This window comes from Ranitomeya imitator, chromosome 4 (assembly GCF_032444005.1).
Source record: "Ranitomeya imitator isolate aRanImi1 chromosome 4, aRanImi1.pri, whole genome shotgun sequence".
NCBI lineage: Eukaryota > Metazoa > Chordata > Amphibia > Anura > Dendrobatidae > Ranitomeya > Ranitomeya imitator.
Genome location: NC_091285.1, coordinates 301232846 through 301251039, shown reverse-complemented (window position 1 = coordinate 301251039; position 18194 = coordinate 301232846). Strand labels below are relative to the sequence as shown.

At 39.9% G+C, this 18194-nt stretch overlaps 1 protein-coding gene across 7 annotated transcripts in view; it reads left to right on the top strand.

Moving 5' to 3' along the window:
- Positions 1 to 18194, top strand: part of DOCK4 (dedicator of cytokinesis 4) — a 488246-nt gene that overhangs the window by 408938 nt on the left and 61114 nt on the right. For all 7 annotated transcript variants that reach the window (XM_069764796.1, XM_069764797.1, XM_069764795.1 and 4 more), the window contains 4 exons: positions 748 to 852; positions 1939 to 2080; positions 9832 to 9998; positions 17586 to 17672. In XM_069764796.1, the coding sequence (XP_069620897.1) occupies positions 748 to 852; positions 1939 to 2080; positions 9832 to 9998; positions 17586 to 17672 (501 nt within the window). The remainder of the gene's footprint in view (positions 1 to 747; positions 853 to 1938; positions 2081 to 9831; positions 9999 to 17585; positions 17673 to 18194) is intronic.

Here is an 18194-nt window from a genome sequence, read left to right as displayed (position 1 = left end):
ACTAGGCTATCTTCGGCTGAAGATAAGGTTTATATATATGATTATTTCATAAATATATATATATACAATCAGCCAGTTAGTCTGCCTATCTTTTTCCTGCCTAGTGTAAGTGCTGGTCTGTATGTGACACCTATATTAGGATCCATACTAGGAGACATAGGGACAGCCGACGGTGAGTGGGGGCGCCAATCTCGTATCTGTGTTTAGGGTGCCAACCTCCACTGATAGGTAGGCAGTACTAAGAGGTATTGTTTGGCAGGGTTATCCCAGAGTGCACGGTTGTGTGTTTTATGTGTTTATCTGGTTGTATTTGTGGCATGGTTTTAATTGGTATATTAATTAAAAGCTATATTTTATCTGTGTTATCTTTAGTACATAAAGGGTTCCTATTGGTATAATATAGGATCAACCCTTCTAAGCTGTGTGTATAGGCATGTAGGTCATAGAAACTACATAGAAAAGGATACTTTGATATCAGAGATCTGATGTCTTATTCCAGAGATATCCATGTTTTCTTAATATGTAAATGAACGGTTAAGGATTTTCAGGGAGATCTATATGATTGCAATAGATCTTAACATCTTATTTACATATTAAGAAAAATATGGATTACTCTGCAATAAGGCATCGAATCACAGATGTGCATATACACAGATTAGAAGGGCTGACCCTACTGACAGATTCTCTTTAATGTGTGATATGTTTCATTTGTTGACTAATAAAAGTCGTATTCTTGTGCTTGAACAGATGATGGAAGCATCTCTCTATGATAAAATAATGGACCAACAGCGCTTGGAGCCAGAGTTTTTTCGAGTTGGATTTTATGGAAAGAAATTCCCATTTTTTTTAAGAGTAAGTGTTACAACTGAAAAAAGTGAATATGAACAATTTCGACTTAATGGATACAATTTGTATGTTCTTTTCAAAAACAATTTGTCAGACATATGCCCAAGCAAAGCCTTACTCTATTACATAGTGGAAGTCAACTTTTTTGTTTGATGACTCCTAGAAGAGCACGAGCAGCTTATTCTCTATTCTTCTATTATGATGCTTGTCGTGCTATCATTACCTGAGAATGGATTAGTGCCCTTAAACGTTTTTAAGCAAGATAGAATAATTTAATGTGACACAGGAGCCTCCCTAAACTTACAAAGTATTCAAAAGCTCTGTGTTTTATTTTTTTTTCTGCCTTTTTAATGAATGAAGTTTGCTTTGTACATGCACCGTGCAGACAGGGGTCCTATTGAATTGGTTGCTTCATTCACCACCTCCACAGCAAGCAACTGCTACCCTTAGCAGTCAGCTCGGGCTAGAAAAGGATGACTTATTGTAGTATGTGACAGGAGACAGCTGTGTGGGCAACCTGTAACAGTACATTGCTGAAAGGTTTCTTCCCTGGCCTGCTTCATTGATAAGAAAGCACAAAGGATATGTCCAACTGTATGTTGGAGGCACTTGTGGTGGGAGCTTGAGTGACTCTGAATCCCATGAGCAGCCTGTGCGCTTATACTATTTATAAACTCGTATATTGTGCTGCTATATCTACACCTAAATACTGTTCTTGCCTCTATCAAGCATGGCATGTAGATGTGAAAAGATATACAGGACCAGTATATCTCACTTTTAAAGACACAGTATATAAATGAGTATTAATTTTTGGAGTCTGGATAATTTTTAGGTGCTTGATGGAGGTCTCTGCAGGGCACTATATGTACTAATAATAATTGTGATTGAGCTATTTGGGGATATAACTTATATGAGGAACTGGGGAATATCTTCTCACAGACAACCATAAAGTGAAAAGGACATAAATAGTAGGAGGCAAAACTTGTTACTGTCTTTTTGTACTTACTATGTTTTCTTGTATTGGTAGATGTGTAGATGTTAAGATTGTTAATCAAATTGAAATGGTAATAAAATAACTTCTCTAATTACCAGAACAAAGAATTTGTTTGTCGAGGCCATGACTACGAGAGACTGGAAGCTTTCCAGCAGCGCATGCTTACAGAATTCCCGCATGCCATTGCAATGCAGCACGCCAACCAGCCTGATGAAACGATCTTCCAGGCAGAAGCTCAGTGTATCCTTTGTACATTGTCAGTCTAAAATACATGTCAATAAAGCGCGTGTGCACAGCTGTGAGAGGTGCTAAGGTAGGCTCCCACACCTTTGGAGTATATAAAGAAAAAAACCTTGCACTCAACTTAGATGCTCTGGTGAAATTTTAATGTAGTACTCATAAACGTTTCGGTCCAATATAGCAGGACCTTCATCAGTAACTACAAACCGTGAACACAAAAAAATATAATAACATATAAGTATACAACAAAAAAAAAAAGTTGTATACTTATATGTTATTATATTTTTTTGTGTTCACGGTTTGTAGTTACTGATGAAGGTCCTGCTATATTGGACCGAAACGTTTATGAGTACTACATTAAAATTTCACCAGAGCATCTAAGTTGAGTGCAAGGTTTTTTTCTTTAAAATACATGTCAAACCACATACAAGTTTTTCCATTGTTTTTCATATGTGATTATGACATCTTGTCTATTTAACTTCAATTAATTGCATTAAAAAAAAAACCTCAAAGGAAACCTGTATCTTTGGAGTACCTGAGCAGATTATTGTGTCCATATAATTTGTATTTTATTAATTTAATTCCTGCTTATTCCGAGTTTAGCAATACTGTGCTGTGATAATCAGTGATTCAGTCTTCCGAAGATGTGTGCCTGCAGAATAGATAAATTAGACTACATGTTTACTGTAACAGGTCCCAGTTAAATGTTCCGAGTTGGATTTTTGTTTATTTCATTAAGCACAAACCTAAAATAAAATTCCCAATGTTCTAATATGTTTGTATATATACAGATGCTTCTCACAAAATTAGAATATCATCAAAAAGTTAATGTATTTCATTCAGTTTTTCAATACAAAAAGTGAAACTCCTATATTATATAGAGTCATTACATAGTGATCTATTTCAAGTGTTTATTTCTGTTAATCTTGATGATTATGGCTTACAGCCAATGAAAACCCTAAAGTATTTTTCTCGATAAATTAGAATACTTTATAACACCAGCTTGAATAAGATTTTAAAATCTGATATACTGGCCTACTGAAATATATGTTCAGTAAATGCACTCAATACTTGGTCGGGGCTCCCTTTGCATCAATTACTGCATCAATGCGGTGTGGCATGGAGATGATCAGACTGTGGCACTGCTGAGGTGTTATGGAGCCCAGGTTGCTTGGATAGAACCCTTCAGCTCATCTGCATTGTTGGGTCTGGTGTCTCATCTTCCTCTGGACATGACCAGATTCGGGACCTACAGCTCAGACATGCTGTTTTCTTTTAGTTCGGATCCCCCTCTATAATTTAAGACATTTTCATTTTGCAGGTTCCCAATGATTTTGATTTGTCATTTTAAACATTTTTATCCAATATATTTTAGTTTGTATAGGTGTGTAATATAGATTGCAATAAATTGTCAAGTATTTTATATTAGATTTGCAACTAACATCAGACCCGTGACCCTGCTGAACTTTGACACAGTCATGTGGCCGGTTTGGTGGGTTTTTTCAAACGAGTTCAGTTTAAAAGGACAACCAGTTTGGCAGTCACACCAGGTTTCTGTCCTGATGAACAGGTCCTGCGTGGCCTAGAAACGTGTTGACAGTGCAAACCTATAATAAATCTTATAATCTTCCTTCCGTTTGATGCTTCTTGGATACATCATTAGCAGTACATGAGTGACATCTTCCAGATTCAAACTTCACTATTGGTATACCGTTTTTGGTGTGATAGGCAGTGCCTCTTGCCCTCCAAACATGGTGTATATTATGGCATCCAAAGAGTTCAATTTTGGTCTTATCTGACCAGACTATATGCTGCCATTATTTCACAGGTTTGTCTAAATGCTGTTGAGCAAACTTTAAACTCTCTTGAGCATGTCTTTTGTTCAGCAATGGAGTCTTGCGTGGTGAGCATGCATACGGACCATGGAGGTTGAGTGAATTACTTATAGTTTCCTTTAAAACAATCCTCCTGATTCCAGGTCTTCCTGTAGCTTTCCACAGGTGCTCATTGGCCCTTGGACAACTCTTCTGATAATTCTTTTCACTCATCTGTCTGAAATCTTAAGGGATCACCTGGTTTTGGATGGTTTACGGTGAAATTGTTTTTTCCACTTCTGAATTATGACTCCAACAGTGCTCGCAGGAATCATCAGTAGTTTAGAAATTCTTCTCTAATCCATGCCGTCAGTAAGTTTAGCAACAGTAAGACTAAGTTCACATTAGCGTTTGGGTGCTTCAAGGAGGGCTGCGTACGTCCTCCGCTAAGCCCCTCCTACTTCCGCATACTTCAGCATGCGTCCTGCGTACCTATCTTTAACATTGGGTACGCAGGACATGCGGATGTATGCAGATGTGTTGTTTTGACGCGCCACCAACCGCACTGGAACGCAACAAGTTGCATTTTGCGCGGATGCGTCAAAACGACACATCCGCATACATACATCCGCATGTCCTGTGTAGCCAATGTTAAAGATAGGTACGCAGGACGTATGTGGAAGTAGGTGGGGCTTAGCAGAGGAAGTACGCAGCCCTCCACAAAGCCCCGATACGCAAGTGTGAACCCGGTCTAAGTTTGCGAAGGTGTGGAGACAGCTCACTGGTTTTACCCATCATTAGATGTTTCTTGTTTGGAATGTGGTGATGAGACACCTTTTTATAGGCCATTAGTTGAATCAGCTAATATTATTTTTTCGCTAAATGGCTGGTTGCTTTGTAATTTCTGATAGATTTCAGCTGTTGTCATGGCTTTCCATGGCTTTTTGCACCTCTCTTTCTTCATGTGTTCAATACTGTCTCATTTCTCATTATTACATATAACTTAATTTATGGACATCTATGGTTTGATTTTTTTGCCTGTGTGGATTAGACGGGTTGTGGAGAGAATTTCATGCTAATAGCACGTGTAGAAATATATTTACTTAGAAAATGGTGATGTGTTCAATTCTTATTTTACCCGCAATATGCATTTTAATGGTATGCCCAGTGTATTGGCTTATGGAAGACTTCACCATATTTCCGTGGGATTATATTGTAACTAATCTCTATTATGTGAAAGTTTACTGTACATGATCGACCACCATGTGTTAAGTGTAATAAACTTGAAATCTCACCTCCGTAAAATTATCTACATCTGGTATGCAAAGCCTATTATCCTATAAAAGTTTTCTACACACAAAATAAATGGGTATAGCCCCTGAAATAATTATATAGAACCAAAAAAAGGTTTCTTCAAGACCACCTCTGAGGATGTATAGCAACTGTTAATGCATAAACCTCATTTAGAGGGGTAAATGAAAATACAGCTATGTAGGGCCAGAAAATATAACAAAGAAAGGTTATTACATTAATTATAGTAGCAAATAATTGGTACTGTACAATTAAGAGAAGGAAGAAGTATTGCTAAAAACATACTTGTGGGAGAATAGATTATACATTCCCTAAAATAAGAGGCAAAAAAGCTACCCTATATACAGTATGTGCTCCTAATTGGTAATAATAGTCCTATATAGCATAAGAGAATATTTTGACATTGAACATATACATGATTCAATGTAGTATGAAAAGTATTGGGCAATGCATAGAGATAAATGTGGCAGGGTATGTATAAAGTATAACTTGATGTAGCAAAATATACAGGAACAACATAAAAGCACCTCTTCTGCACATACAATATACAATATAATCAAGTTCAATTTAATATAGCAGAATATGTAGAAACGACATCAGGCACATATCCAGCATATGCACCAGGTCATTAGGGCTCATGCTAACCACGATAAATGCTATGTAAAGTTGGTCAACTTAGTAACATAAACAATAGAGATCAGTTAAGGATAATACCTTGAGACATGGTGCATTTTCACAATCAGTGTTAGAGCTAGCAGAACGCACTAAATAATTAGAGAAAAGGTATAAGGTGCGTTCGCAGCCTGGGGTCCACCGTGCAGAGATGGAACCTGCTGCTAAGCAATGACGGACTATATGGCGGTACAATGAGGATACACACATGGGTTAGTTTCACCCTGTGTGAAAGAAGCGAACCCTGTTGCGTCACAGGGCCGCAGTGCCGCACGTAACAGAAATAATAAAGTAGCACGAGAGTGCATGCGGTGCCACACTGGCGGACACCACTAACCACCCAGACTTGGGTTTGGAAAGCGCGGTGATAGCGCACGGCGCCGCACTGGCGGTCACAGCAATAGACGCTGTTTGTGTACTTGTGTTGGTAACTAGTCGGGAGCTAGATTACAATCATCCTTACGCGAGCATTCAAACACAAGGGAGGGGATGATTAAAGAGCGACTTTCACTCACAACACACACACGTAAACAAGCGTATACTAGTGCATGGCCATGCAAACCTTTTATAGCTGCAGCAAGTTCAGGACCTTCCTAGAGGACCAATGAGAACTGCTACAGTAACTGAGCAACTTCAGGACCTTCCTAGAGGACCAATAGGAGCTACTGCAGTACCTGAGCATGTGACCCCAGACCTCCACTGAGAGGTCTTCCTTTGGGCATGCTCAGAAGGGAAAAAGCATGACTTAGTCCCAGAGACGTCTGCTCGCTGCTGATCAGTACAGGCTACAATGGCAGAGCCTGGAAAGGCAGCAGTAACCCTTTGCACAGAACCAGACTGAGCGAGATGCTGGGACCGACGTCGCCGCTGAGCAGGCTCCTCTGCGGCTGATACAGAATGAGAGACCGCAGCAGAGATGGTTCGAGATTCCCCCTGTGCAGCGGCGGGAACTCGACTCCTAACAATAAGGAGGAGCACAGAGGTGGGTACCTCGTTTCACCACACTGGGCTTCACCAGGAGGTGTAATATGCTGGATATAAGTGCCTGTTACCATGTCTGTATATTCTGCTATTTTGAATTGTGCTTTATACATTAATTGATTATATTGTATACTATCTACATCAGCACAGTCCCCTTGTGTATATGCTGGATAGGTGCTTTTATGCTGTTTTTGTATATTGTGCTGCATGGAGTTATACTTTACACATTATTGAACTATTTGATATATCTTATTATATTTTTCATGTAATCTATATTAATGCAAATCTTTTGGTCATTATATATATCTTGATATTGGTCTTGCGTGCCCTGAGGCATTTATCTCTATGCATTGCACAAACCTTTTTTTTACTGCGGTGAATCATGTATATGTTCAATATCAAAATATTGTCTTATGCTATATAGGATTATTATTACCAATTAGGAACACACATATAGGGGACTTTGTTGTCTCTTGCACAGGTATGCAAAATTTGGGTTTCTGAAGGTTGAATCCCTCCACATTGTAGAAAAGTTGCAGTCATCACTATGATTTTGCGGTTCCCTTCAGATCATAGGCGCTCCAAAATGAAAGCCCTCTTACTACTTCCCTTTAGATCACTGTCATAGTTCTTCTATACAAACGGAACGCGCTACATGTGGAGCCCACAACTTGTCCTGATCACCTAGTTTTACCCCAAAATACGCATAATACACTTTTCTAACAAAGTCCGTAATGTTCCTTCGTTGTTTCTTCACTATAAAACAATCGCAAATGTAGCAAAAGTTGTTGGGTGGATTACAACACCTCTTTGTAGCCATTGTGATCATATTGTTAGAAATCGAAGCTTAATCCACCACAACCACTAAATGCTAAAAGGAATCGAGGTAAACTTGCCACCGCACTGTTATGAATTGTGTCAAAAAGAAAATCTGCATTTGCTCCCCATAACAACCAATCACAGCATAGCTTTCAGTTGTTATACTGCAGAGGTAAAATGAAAGCTGTGCTCTGATTGGTTGCCATGTATACCCCCACACTCTTTAGAAGCTGGGCTAAGAAAATCTTCTTTGCCCTTCGCAGCATAGCTTCAATTAATGTCTAAATCATCCACCAAATGTGTATGCAAATGTGTATGCAAATGTTGTGCAAAGGGGTCAAAGTATGGTGGAAGACAAATCCTATGGAGTCAGAGTTTGTGAAAAAACTGTACGTTATGGAATTTTTTAGATCTTTTTACAGAGGTGAGCGATCGAAAGTGTATAAAAATCACCTCTTCTCAAACTGTTTTATCCTTGCAGACCTGTATTGTTAGGGAATATATATAATCTATCCTCCCTATGTTTGTTTTTAGCCGTACTTCTTCCTTACGTTAATTGTACAGTACCAATTGTTGTTGTTATAATTGATGTAATAAACTTATTTTTGTTAAATTTTCTGGCCCTATGTTGGTGTTTAATTTACCCCTCTAAATGAGGTTTCATATTAATTGTTGGTATACACCTTCAGAGATGGTTTTGGTTCTGTATGCAAAGACTGTTTACCACAGCAGCCAGGCTTTTTAGTTTTGCATACCCCCTAAAATATCACATTTTTATTGTATATTTTTAAAACAGAACAACAAGGCAATCCTTGGGGCATCAGCAACTTATTGATTAAGATAGTTCCTTCTATCTTTGACCATAGTTGTTATGTTTCGTGTATCCCTGTTTTATCAATGGATATTTACTCTGGGGCTGATCAGGGTTTCCTAAGGCCAGCCATTGTTGAGTTGGGGGCACCACATCGCCAACTTTAGCTAGGGTGCCAACCTCCACTGTAAGGCAGGTAATCCGTTTCTAGGAGAATCAATAGGGTTGATTACAGAGGGATTGTTTGGACATTAATAGTGATCTTTATTAAGTCAAGTCCCATTTATGTGGTTTCTTTGACAATTTTCTTGTATTATCTGTATACCCTGGGAATGAATGGGGTATTCTGGGTTTGGCCGCCGTGGAGTAGGGGTATTATATCTCCACTTTGTGGTACCAACCTCCACTATAGGGCAGTTAATCAGCCTCAGATTATTTGGAGGGCTGTCTGTAGCTATCAACTTGAAATATTAGGAACTTAATTGAAATTGTTTTATAGGTTTTGCACATTGTCACTTTATACACTTTTGTCCTTTGGATATCACCTGCATTGATATTTACTGCCTAACCTTGGGTCACTAGTTGTATTACTTAGGGACCTTTAAGGTCAATGAGGGACAGCCGTCATGGAACGGGGGCGCCAAGATTGTTATAGGAACTAGGATGGCAACCTCCGAGGACAGGCAGCTTCAGAATAGGGTATTTATAGGGTGAATATGTCTATAGGCAACATCACCTATTCATGTCCTTCAATAGGGGTGTGACTAATTTGTTTTTTTTCCCCTCGGGTTGATATGTGTTATGCTTTAGAAATAAGCAATAAAAATTTGATATTTTAGGGTGTATGTGACACAATTGAAATCCCTGATTTAACAATAAGTATTGTAAATTGCAAATGTAAATGTTTCCTTAAAGGGGTTGTCCCACGAACAATGTACATTTTAATCAATAGATTTTTGAATAAAAATAAGATCCATGATTGGATGTGTTGAAATGTCTTATAAATGTGCCCCTGCTGTGTACTGTACAATGGCTGTGTCTGACCATGCAGAGCTGCTGCAGTTTATGATCATGGGACATCCCCTTTTTAAGGCTAAGTTCACATTAGCATTCGCTAATCCTTGCGTACCCAATGTTAAAGATAGGTAGGACGCATGCGGAAGTAGGCGGAGCTTAAGGAAAGCAGTCCGCAGCACCACGCTGCGGACTCAAACGCTAATGTGAACTCGGCCTAAGCTTGTTAAATATTTGAATGCATATATGCTATGTTCTATTGAGGAAACCCTAGTTCTTTATAATTAAATAGAGGTCTTCTCATGTATTAGCCTTTACTGTTTGCACAGATTTACAGATTTATGCCGTTACTCCTATTCCTGAAAGCCAAGAGGTACTGCAGAGAGAGGGTATTCCTGATAATATCAAAAGCTTTTACAAAGTAAATCACATTTGGAGATTCCGTTATGACAGACCTTTCCATAAGGGTACAAAGGACAAGGAAAATGAATTCAAGGTAAAGCGCGTTTCTACAAACTATGCTTTAGTCTCTTGGTGCATCCAATCCAGCTGAAAGTGTAATGTCTTTAAGAGTGTGCAGAGTGCAGAGGAGGTCACGTTTTTTCTTTTACACATTTCCTATTTCTGCTATTTAGCACAAGGAATTTTGTGTTAGCAGAAATGACTACTTTGCATTTGAATATTCCCAGCACACAGAAAGCGAGCTTTCAATTACATCTAGACGTTTATCATCCGGATGAAAATGGGGATGTGGATCCCTTGAAAAGACTTTTGTCCTCTAGAGATTTTTCAGAGCTAAAGATAGGTTCCTATTAGACAGGATTATTTCACGGGACTGTTTTAGCAATTTAGTGACGGACTAAAATATTGCACAGTCTAGTTTAAAGCTGATCTATATATTTAATTTGAATGCGTGTGTAATTTTATAGATTTAGCAAACAGTCTTGTATTATCAGACCCTCATGACTTGGTGTTGGTCATTATTTTCATAGAAGATAAAGCTTTTTTTTTGTTCAAAACATTGAATATATGAATTGATGCTCACAAAGTCTCAAATCGACCCTGGCTTTGATGTTTTGGGATAGTGACCGGGCCAATTTTTTTAAAATATGACCAGTGTCACTTTATATGGCAATAACTCTGGAATGCTCCAAAAAATCCCTATGGTTTTGAGATTGTTTTTTGTGGCACATTGTAATTTATGATAATGGTAAATTTAGGTCGATAAGTTTTGTGTTTATTTTTAAAAAAAATCAGAACTTTGAGAAAAATGTTTAAAAAAATTAGCAATTTTCAAACTTTGAATGATTATCCCTTTAATCCAGATAGTCATACCACAGAAATACATTAATAAATAACATTTCCCACATCTCTGCTTTACATCAGCATCATTTGTAAAATGTTATTTTATTTTGTTAGCATTTTAAGAGGTTTAAAATTGTAGCAGGAATTTCATTTTTTCAAGGAAATTTACCAAATTTTTATTTTTGAAGGAAAAGAAAAAGTGTATTTTTACCACCTAAATGTCGCTAACTTCTGAACAGGCCGCTATAGCCGGGAGGCTCTAAGGCCGTTATTTGGCCGTGAATTGCCATTGCAAACATCAGGGCTACGTAATCATGACCTCAGGGTGCCGATGGGGTGAAAGAAGCAGCCCCCAAACTGTGTTAACCATTTAAATGATGTAGTCACTACTGACAGTAGCATCTAAGGGGTTAAACAGATATGGACGGTGCCAACACTGATCGTGGCTGATGCAGCAAGTTGTCAGCTATAGTGTACAGCCGACAACGGCTGGATTGTCACCAGTGGAGGAATGCTATTCTTTTATGTCTCAGGTCAGTAAAAAGATGTATTGGTGGTCATTAAAGGGCCACTGTCACCCCCCTGCAGCCGTTATAAACTAAAAGAGCCACCTTGTGCAGCAGTAATGCTGCATTCTAACAAGGTGGCTCTTTTAGTTTTGTGTTCAGGTATTACTAAAATAAAGCGCTTTGAAACTTTGCAAAAATACCTATCTTTGTCCACGGAGGCGGGTCCTCAATCCCCAGCTTGAACGGTACTCTGCCGTCACTCACATCTTCAGGGGCTTTCGGCGCCGCCCCTTCCGCGCTGTTTTCTCTTCAAATCCAGAGCCTGCGCTGTGTAAATCTTTGTGGGGCAGGCGCTTTAAGCTCTGGCGGTCCGACATCCCAGCCAGGCTTGGAGACTGCGCCTGTGCTGGCAGTGCGGCCACCCACCTCGGTAATCCCTGCCCCGCACTGTGTTATGCATTATGCACAGTGCGGGGCTAGGATTCCTTGGCATGCGCACTGTGTGTGTCAGACTGTCCCCCGCCTTACAGCCTCTGTCTATTCAGCTGATCGTCCTGGCGATTGCTATGAGGAGGAGGAGGCACGATCAGCTGAATAGACAGAGGCTGTAAGGTGGGGGACCTGGGTGACAGTCTGACACACGCAGTGCGCATGCCCAGGAATCCTAGCCCCGCACTGTGCATAATGCATAACACAGTGCGCGGCAGGGATTACCGAGGTGGGTGGCCGCACTGCCAGCACAGGCGCAGTCTCCAAGCCTGGCTGAGACGTCAGACCGCCAGAGCTTACTGCGCCTGCCCCGCAAAGATTTACACAGCGCAGGCGCCGGATTTGAAGAGAAAACAGCGCGGAGGGGGCGGCGCCGAAAGCCCCTGAAGATGTGAGTGACGGCAGTTGGGCGCTTCACAGAGGAGGCTTCAGACCCGCCTCCGTGGACAAAGATAGGTATTTTTGCAAAGGTTCAAAGCGCTTTATTTTAGTAATACCTGAACACAAAACTAAAAGAGCCACCTTGTTAGAATGCAGCATTACTGCTGCACAAGGTGGCTCTTTTAGTTTATAACGGCTGGAGGCGGGTGACAGTGGCCCTTTAAGGGGTTAATATTGGTTTTAGGCCAATCCTACATAGTTATGGCTGTATAATTTCAGTTCCCTTTTTGCTGGAAAGTTAATTATCAAATTCTCTGAAGTGCCTTCAAGTATTTCGGGATCCAATAAAATGGAGGTACGCTTCCATTGAATCATGCCATGGAGCTTCTCCAACAACTCTTGGATACTGCTAGTAAAGTTTTATGCAGAACTCTGCAACAGTTAGAAACAATTTTGCAAGCTGTGTTGATGTGCAAGATCATTGTTTCTGGAGGTCTCTTTCACAAGGCTTGTAGTATTTAAGCTGGTGTAGGATAGGCCATGTTGCTAGTGTTTCATGAATAAAAGAGATGCTTCGAGTGGAAAAGTAAGCTTCTTGTACATCAATCTGAGACTTTATATTAGTGAGGAAGCCCTATATTTTTTTTAAATATGATCTTAAGTTGCTAGTAAGGCCAGAAAGCTGATCTGCAGATGGCTTGTAGAATTGCATTGTGAAGACAGTAGGACAAGGTTATATTTACCTCAATCGGCAAGTTTACGTAGAATAAAGGTCGCCCCGATGACTTGACATAAAGCTTCTGCATCCTGTAGATTTTTAAGATTTCCACATGTTGCGAGGAAATAACAAGCAAGCATATTAGTTTTTCTTGTCTCCAGAAGAGATAAGCTGCTCCAGAAAGGTGTCTGATAGCTGCTTATTTCACTCTATAAAAAAGACATGCAAGCTCTCATGAAGTGTTGACCAACAGTCATTGAAGGTGTATGGACACCTTTAGGGGTGGACTCAGACTCCGTGCAGGCTAACTTTGATTTCAGAAGAAGAAAATCGTTTTGTAACAATAGTAGAAGTGAAATATCTTCATAATTTCAGGGGTGGTGTTAATCTTGACTGTTGTGGTCTCTAAAGTTGGGAAATGAAGGCTTGTTCTTACTGAAGGTTTTTTTTATTTTTAGAGCTGAGATTTTCACATTAATTTAATATACACTAAAATTCATTTTTATCATTATATTTACTAACTATCTCTTTTAGTGAACATACATACTGTGAATACAAAGGAATGTTTCATTCAGTAGATGATGGCTTTTTAAATAGATAGGCTTTGATCAGATCTGTTAGATTTACCGTATGTGAATGGAGAATATGACCGAGAGGAAAATAATGAGCTGTGTGGTATTTAGTGTTTTTTTATATTTCTCTATAAATATAGAGAAAATGTTAAATTGAATCATAGAAAGCGATATATCCAGAAGATCAGCATCTTTTTGCGGATGTAAGGGTATGTGCACACGTTCAGGATTTTTCGAGTTTTTTTTCGCTATGAAAACGTGATAAAAATGCATAAAAACATATGCATCCTATCATTTAGAATGCATTCTGCAATTTTTGTGCACATGATGCGTTTTTTTTTCATGAAAAAAACGCATCGCGGTAAAAAAAAAAAAAAGCAGCATGTTCATTAATTTTGTGGATTTTTTGCGTTTTTCCCGCTATTTAATGCATTGGGAAAGCTCCAGAAAAGAACGCGCAAAAAAACACGGGGAAAAAACGCATGCGGATTTCTGGCAGAAATGTCCGTTTTTTGTCAGGAAATTTCTGCAAGAAATTCTGAACTTGTGCAGATACCCTAAGACATTTCGCATTAAGGTTAAGGCTACTTTCACACTAGCGTCAGATTCGGCCCGTCGCATTGCGTCGGGCCGAGATTCCGACGCTAGCGTTTGATGCGCCGCACAACAGGTGCAGCGGATGCATTTCTCCGGTGCATCCGCTGCCCCATTGCGAGGTGCGGGGAGGTGGGGGCGGAGTTCCGGCCGCGCATGCGCAGTCGGAAAAAGCGGTCCGTCGGCAGCAAAAACGTTACATTTAACGTTTTTTGCTCCCGGTGGTCCGCCACAACACGGCGCAACCGTCGCACGACGGTTGCGAAGTGTGTCAATACGTCGCGATGCGTTGGTAATGTTACTCTATGGGGCAAAAACGCATCCTGCAAACAACTTTGCAGAATGCGGTTTTTCCCCTAAACGACGCATTGCGACTTATTAAAAAAAACGCCAGTCTGAAAGTAGCCTTAACATCTCAGTGTGCAGAGAATAAAAACTACTGGTCATATTAAATATGAATTCACATGAGGGGTCAATTTGACCACCACAAGTCTGCACCTGTTACATGCAGGTTTTGATGTGGATTTGTGTATTTTCTATGGGTTTGCTATGAATTTCAACCTTTTAAAATACACAGGGTAAAATATGCAGCAATTCAGTAAAAAATCCCCATTAAAAGAACCATTGAAGTGGTATCTTCACTATTTATTCGGTGGGCAGACATGATCAGGATTATGGAAACCTCTTAGCTCTAGCTGTGCTGCGCTGTTTCTATAACGTCCATAGAATTGAATGTGGGGTTACAAAAGTGGCAGCGCACTAAGAAATGTACTGTTCCGTAACTCATGAGAATCCATGGTGGTGTATATATATATATATATATATATATATCGCCGGATATCGTCATATGGTGTGTCCGGCGTCCATTGTCAGAAAAGCCGGACGACACCATCAGGCCGGAACAAAGAAACCTTCCTCTAGACGTTTTCTCCGGCTGCCGGACAGGCAATTTGGCGAAAAACGGACGAAACGGAAGGCCATCAGGCGCAATCTGGCGCTAATACAAGTCTATGGGGAAAAAAAGGGCAGCACGGTGGCGCAGTGGTTAGCACAGCAGCCTTGCAGCGCTGGGGTCCTGGGTTCTAATCCCACCCAGGACAACATCTGCAAAGAGTTTGTATGTTCTCTCCGTGTTTGCGTGGGTTTCCTCCGGGTTCTCCGGTTTCCTCCCACATTCCAAAGACATACTGATAGGGATTCTAGATTGTGAGCCCCAACGGGGACAGCGACGATAATGTGTGCACAACTGTAAAGCGCTGCGGAATATGTTAGCGCTATATAAAAATAAAGATTATTATTATTATTATTATTATTATTATTATTATTATTAAAAAAAAACGGATCCGGCGGCATCATTCGTCGTATCTGTTTTTTTTCACAATTCCTGACGGCAAAAAACGGATGTGTTAAAGTAGTCTAAGCCATTCCTAGAAGAAACAGACCCCATGCAATCACCAAAGAATATGTATGATTGAGTGTGCTGTCAATTCCATGGCAAAAAATGTGGAAACGGAGACAAAGCTGTTGTGGAAGTTCTTTTGTGCTTTGTGTTGATTTTTTCCAATTGTTCTTTTAATTTTATTTAAATATGACATGGACCTGTATAAACAGAAACTCTCCTAACATTTCATTACATAATCCCATGGGGGGGTGACCCAAAGGGAGAAATGGGTCCAATGACGCTCCATTATTACATTACTTGGTATGTTATTTTAAGAGAGTAACAGAAATTTACCCTATATACACCGTGAGTGTTGGCTCTTTAAAGAGGTAGATCTGATGAGTAAGAAAAATAGCTATTTGGCCATAAAAACATTCCAACAAATAGCTTGCAGTGTGTTCAAAGGGCCACAGCTGTCATTTGCATTTCACCACAGTACTAAATATGCAATATTGTGTAGATCACTATGAAAATTCATATCAGAATAACTGTATAATTCTTTTGCAAAACGTTCTATTTTGATATTAAAACAAGCATTTTATGATCCCAGCTGGGTTGTGGAAATGGGGGACTAGTTCTGGGGTCTGTATACAGGGAGAGTGTGGTCTGGTGTATGTGTAGAGTCTGGCAGACAGTAGTAGTATACACTTCCATACATTTGCACATTCTGCATCTGTCTGGAGAAAGAAGGCAAATATCTATATACTAGATGGAGGCCTGATGCTATCGCATCGGTAGGGTGGTAAGGTCACAATGGGGGCAGGCTTTGCAGCGTTGAGAATCTCTCCCCCCCATATGCTCACCCACCTATCCTATCTCTCTTTCCCCATGTGCTGACTTCTCCCGTCTGTGCTCAGACAGATAGCAGCGGTCACATTAAAACTGCGCATGCGCTCCTCCTGTACAACGATGGCGGTGGTCAGTGAATCATTTGGCTGATCCCGGTGGAGGCGTCTTTGCGATGGTGTTCTGCTGGTGGTACCTCGCAAGAGGCTGCATACGGCGTATACAGTGTGTGTGTGTTGCGTACGGCGTATAAATTGTGTGTGGTGCTTACAGCACATACAGTGTGTGGTGCGACGGTGTTCTGCTGGTGGTACCGTGCAAGAGGCTGGTACCACCAGCAGTTTCCATGTTGAGACACCCATCACTTGGATGTCCCAATATGGTGGTCAGTGAACTTCCACTGCTTGGAATTCTGGGATCCGGACACATCTGGATGGACAGGATGTGAAGACATTGCGAGGTAAGTATATATTAAGATTTTTCACTCCTAAAGAAAGAAATCTGTGAACTGAATGACAACTTTAATACTTATTTGATGCATCTGTCAGAAGGATATCGATTATGCTGTTATTGTATCAGTTTGGGATAACCTCTTCCATTTGCGTTAGGTTGAATACTGACATGAGTCTGCCCTACTATTATGAAATATTACTATTGCTGACTGATAGAGAAGTCAGAAAATGTTAAGGCATTTAAAATGTTACAGCCAAAAATACCTAAAACTATTTTTACCATTGGTTCCAGTTCATCATAGTGTTTACAACAGAAAACTAGCGGAAAACGCTTTGAAATGTTTAAAAAATAATGTAGGGCAGCTTTGTCAAAATTGCTGTGGCTGAGTAGTCGAGACAGGATAACAAAATGGTTACACTCTCCTGTCAGTCGCTTCTTACGCTAGGAATGTTACTCATTACCCCAACTGGAGTAACGCTTCTAGCAAGTCACATGTCACGATGTGCCAAATTCGTTAAGCGGCGCGCACCTTCCTTTAGTCGATGTATCTTACTCTTGCACGCCCCGCAGTTAGATTTGCATGCAAAGCATCAGTCTTAATGAATTGTGGTTTTTCCTTTTTTTTTTTTAATTAAATTTTTTTAGAAAACCGTAATTTCTAATAAAAGGTTGCCATGTTGAAAAAAAAAAATGGACATTTAGCTGGACGTTTAGCTGTTGATTCTTTCTGTATTGTGGTGAATAGGACTCGCCCAACTGTCAAAAATTCTTCCAGTCCAGTTATATTATTATGTACATGGTGGATTTTAATGACAAATATTTTCTCACTTTTAAGAGCCTCTGGGTTGAGAGAACAGCTCTGACGCTGGTGCAAAGCCTGCCTGGTATCTCCCGATGGTTTGAAGTTGAAAAACGTGAAGTGGTAAGCCAGTGTTCTTTCTTGCATGGTATCTTCTGTTTATCTATAAAGTAGAATAAAATATTACACTTGTGGAAATTGCTTGGTTTTATACTTGAAAAACAGGTGAGTGCATTGTAAGTATATGTTGCTTAGAAACACCGTACTTACAGTACAAATTAAATGACTTGAACTATAGGCGGGTATGGCGGATGCTCGGTCATGCTTCTGTTTTGATGGTTCACTGGAAAAGGCTCCAACACTTCTTTCTCATAATTCGTTGTTTGCGAAGGTTTTGTGGAACATGCATTTCATAGAATGAACTTTGGTTATTTTGTAACGATAAAATACATGATGATGTGTTATAACTTCATGTGCTTTATGTTTCCAAGATGCAAGCAAACTGCCATTCATCTGAGCACTGATATGTGGCGCAGGCTGCCACCGCTTTAGCTTGTATGTCCTAATATCTGGAGCCACATTAAAGTTAAATATCGACATGATCTACATAAAATGTATAAATATGTTACACATCTTCTACCTAGC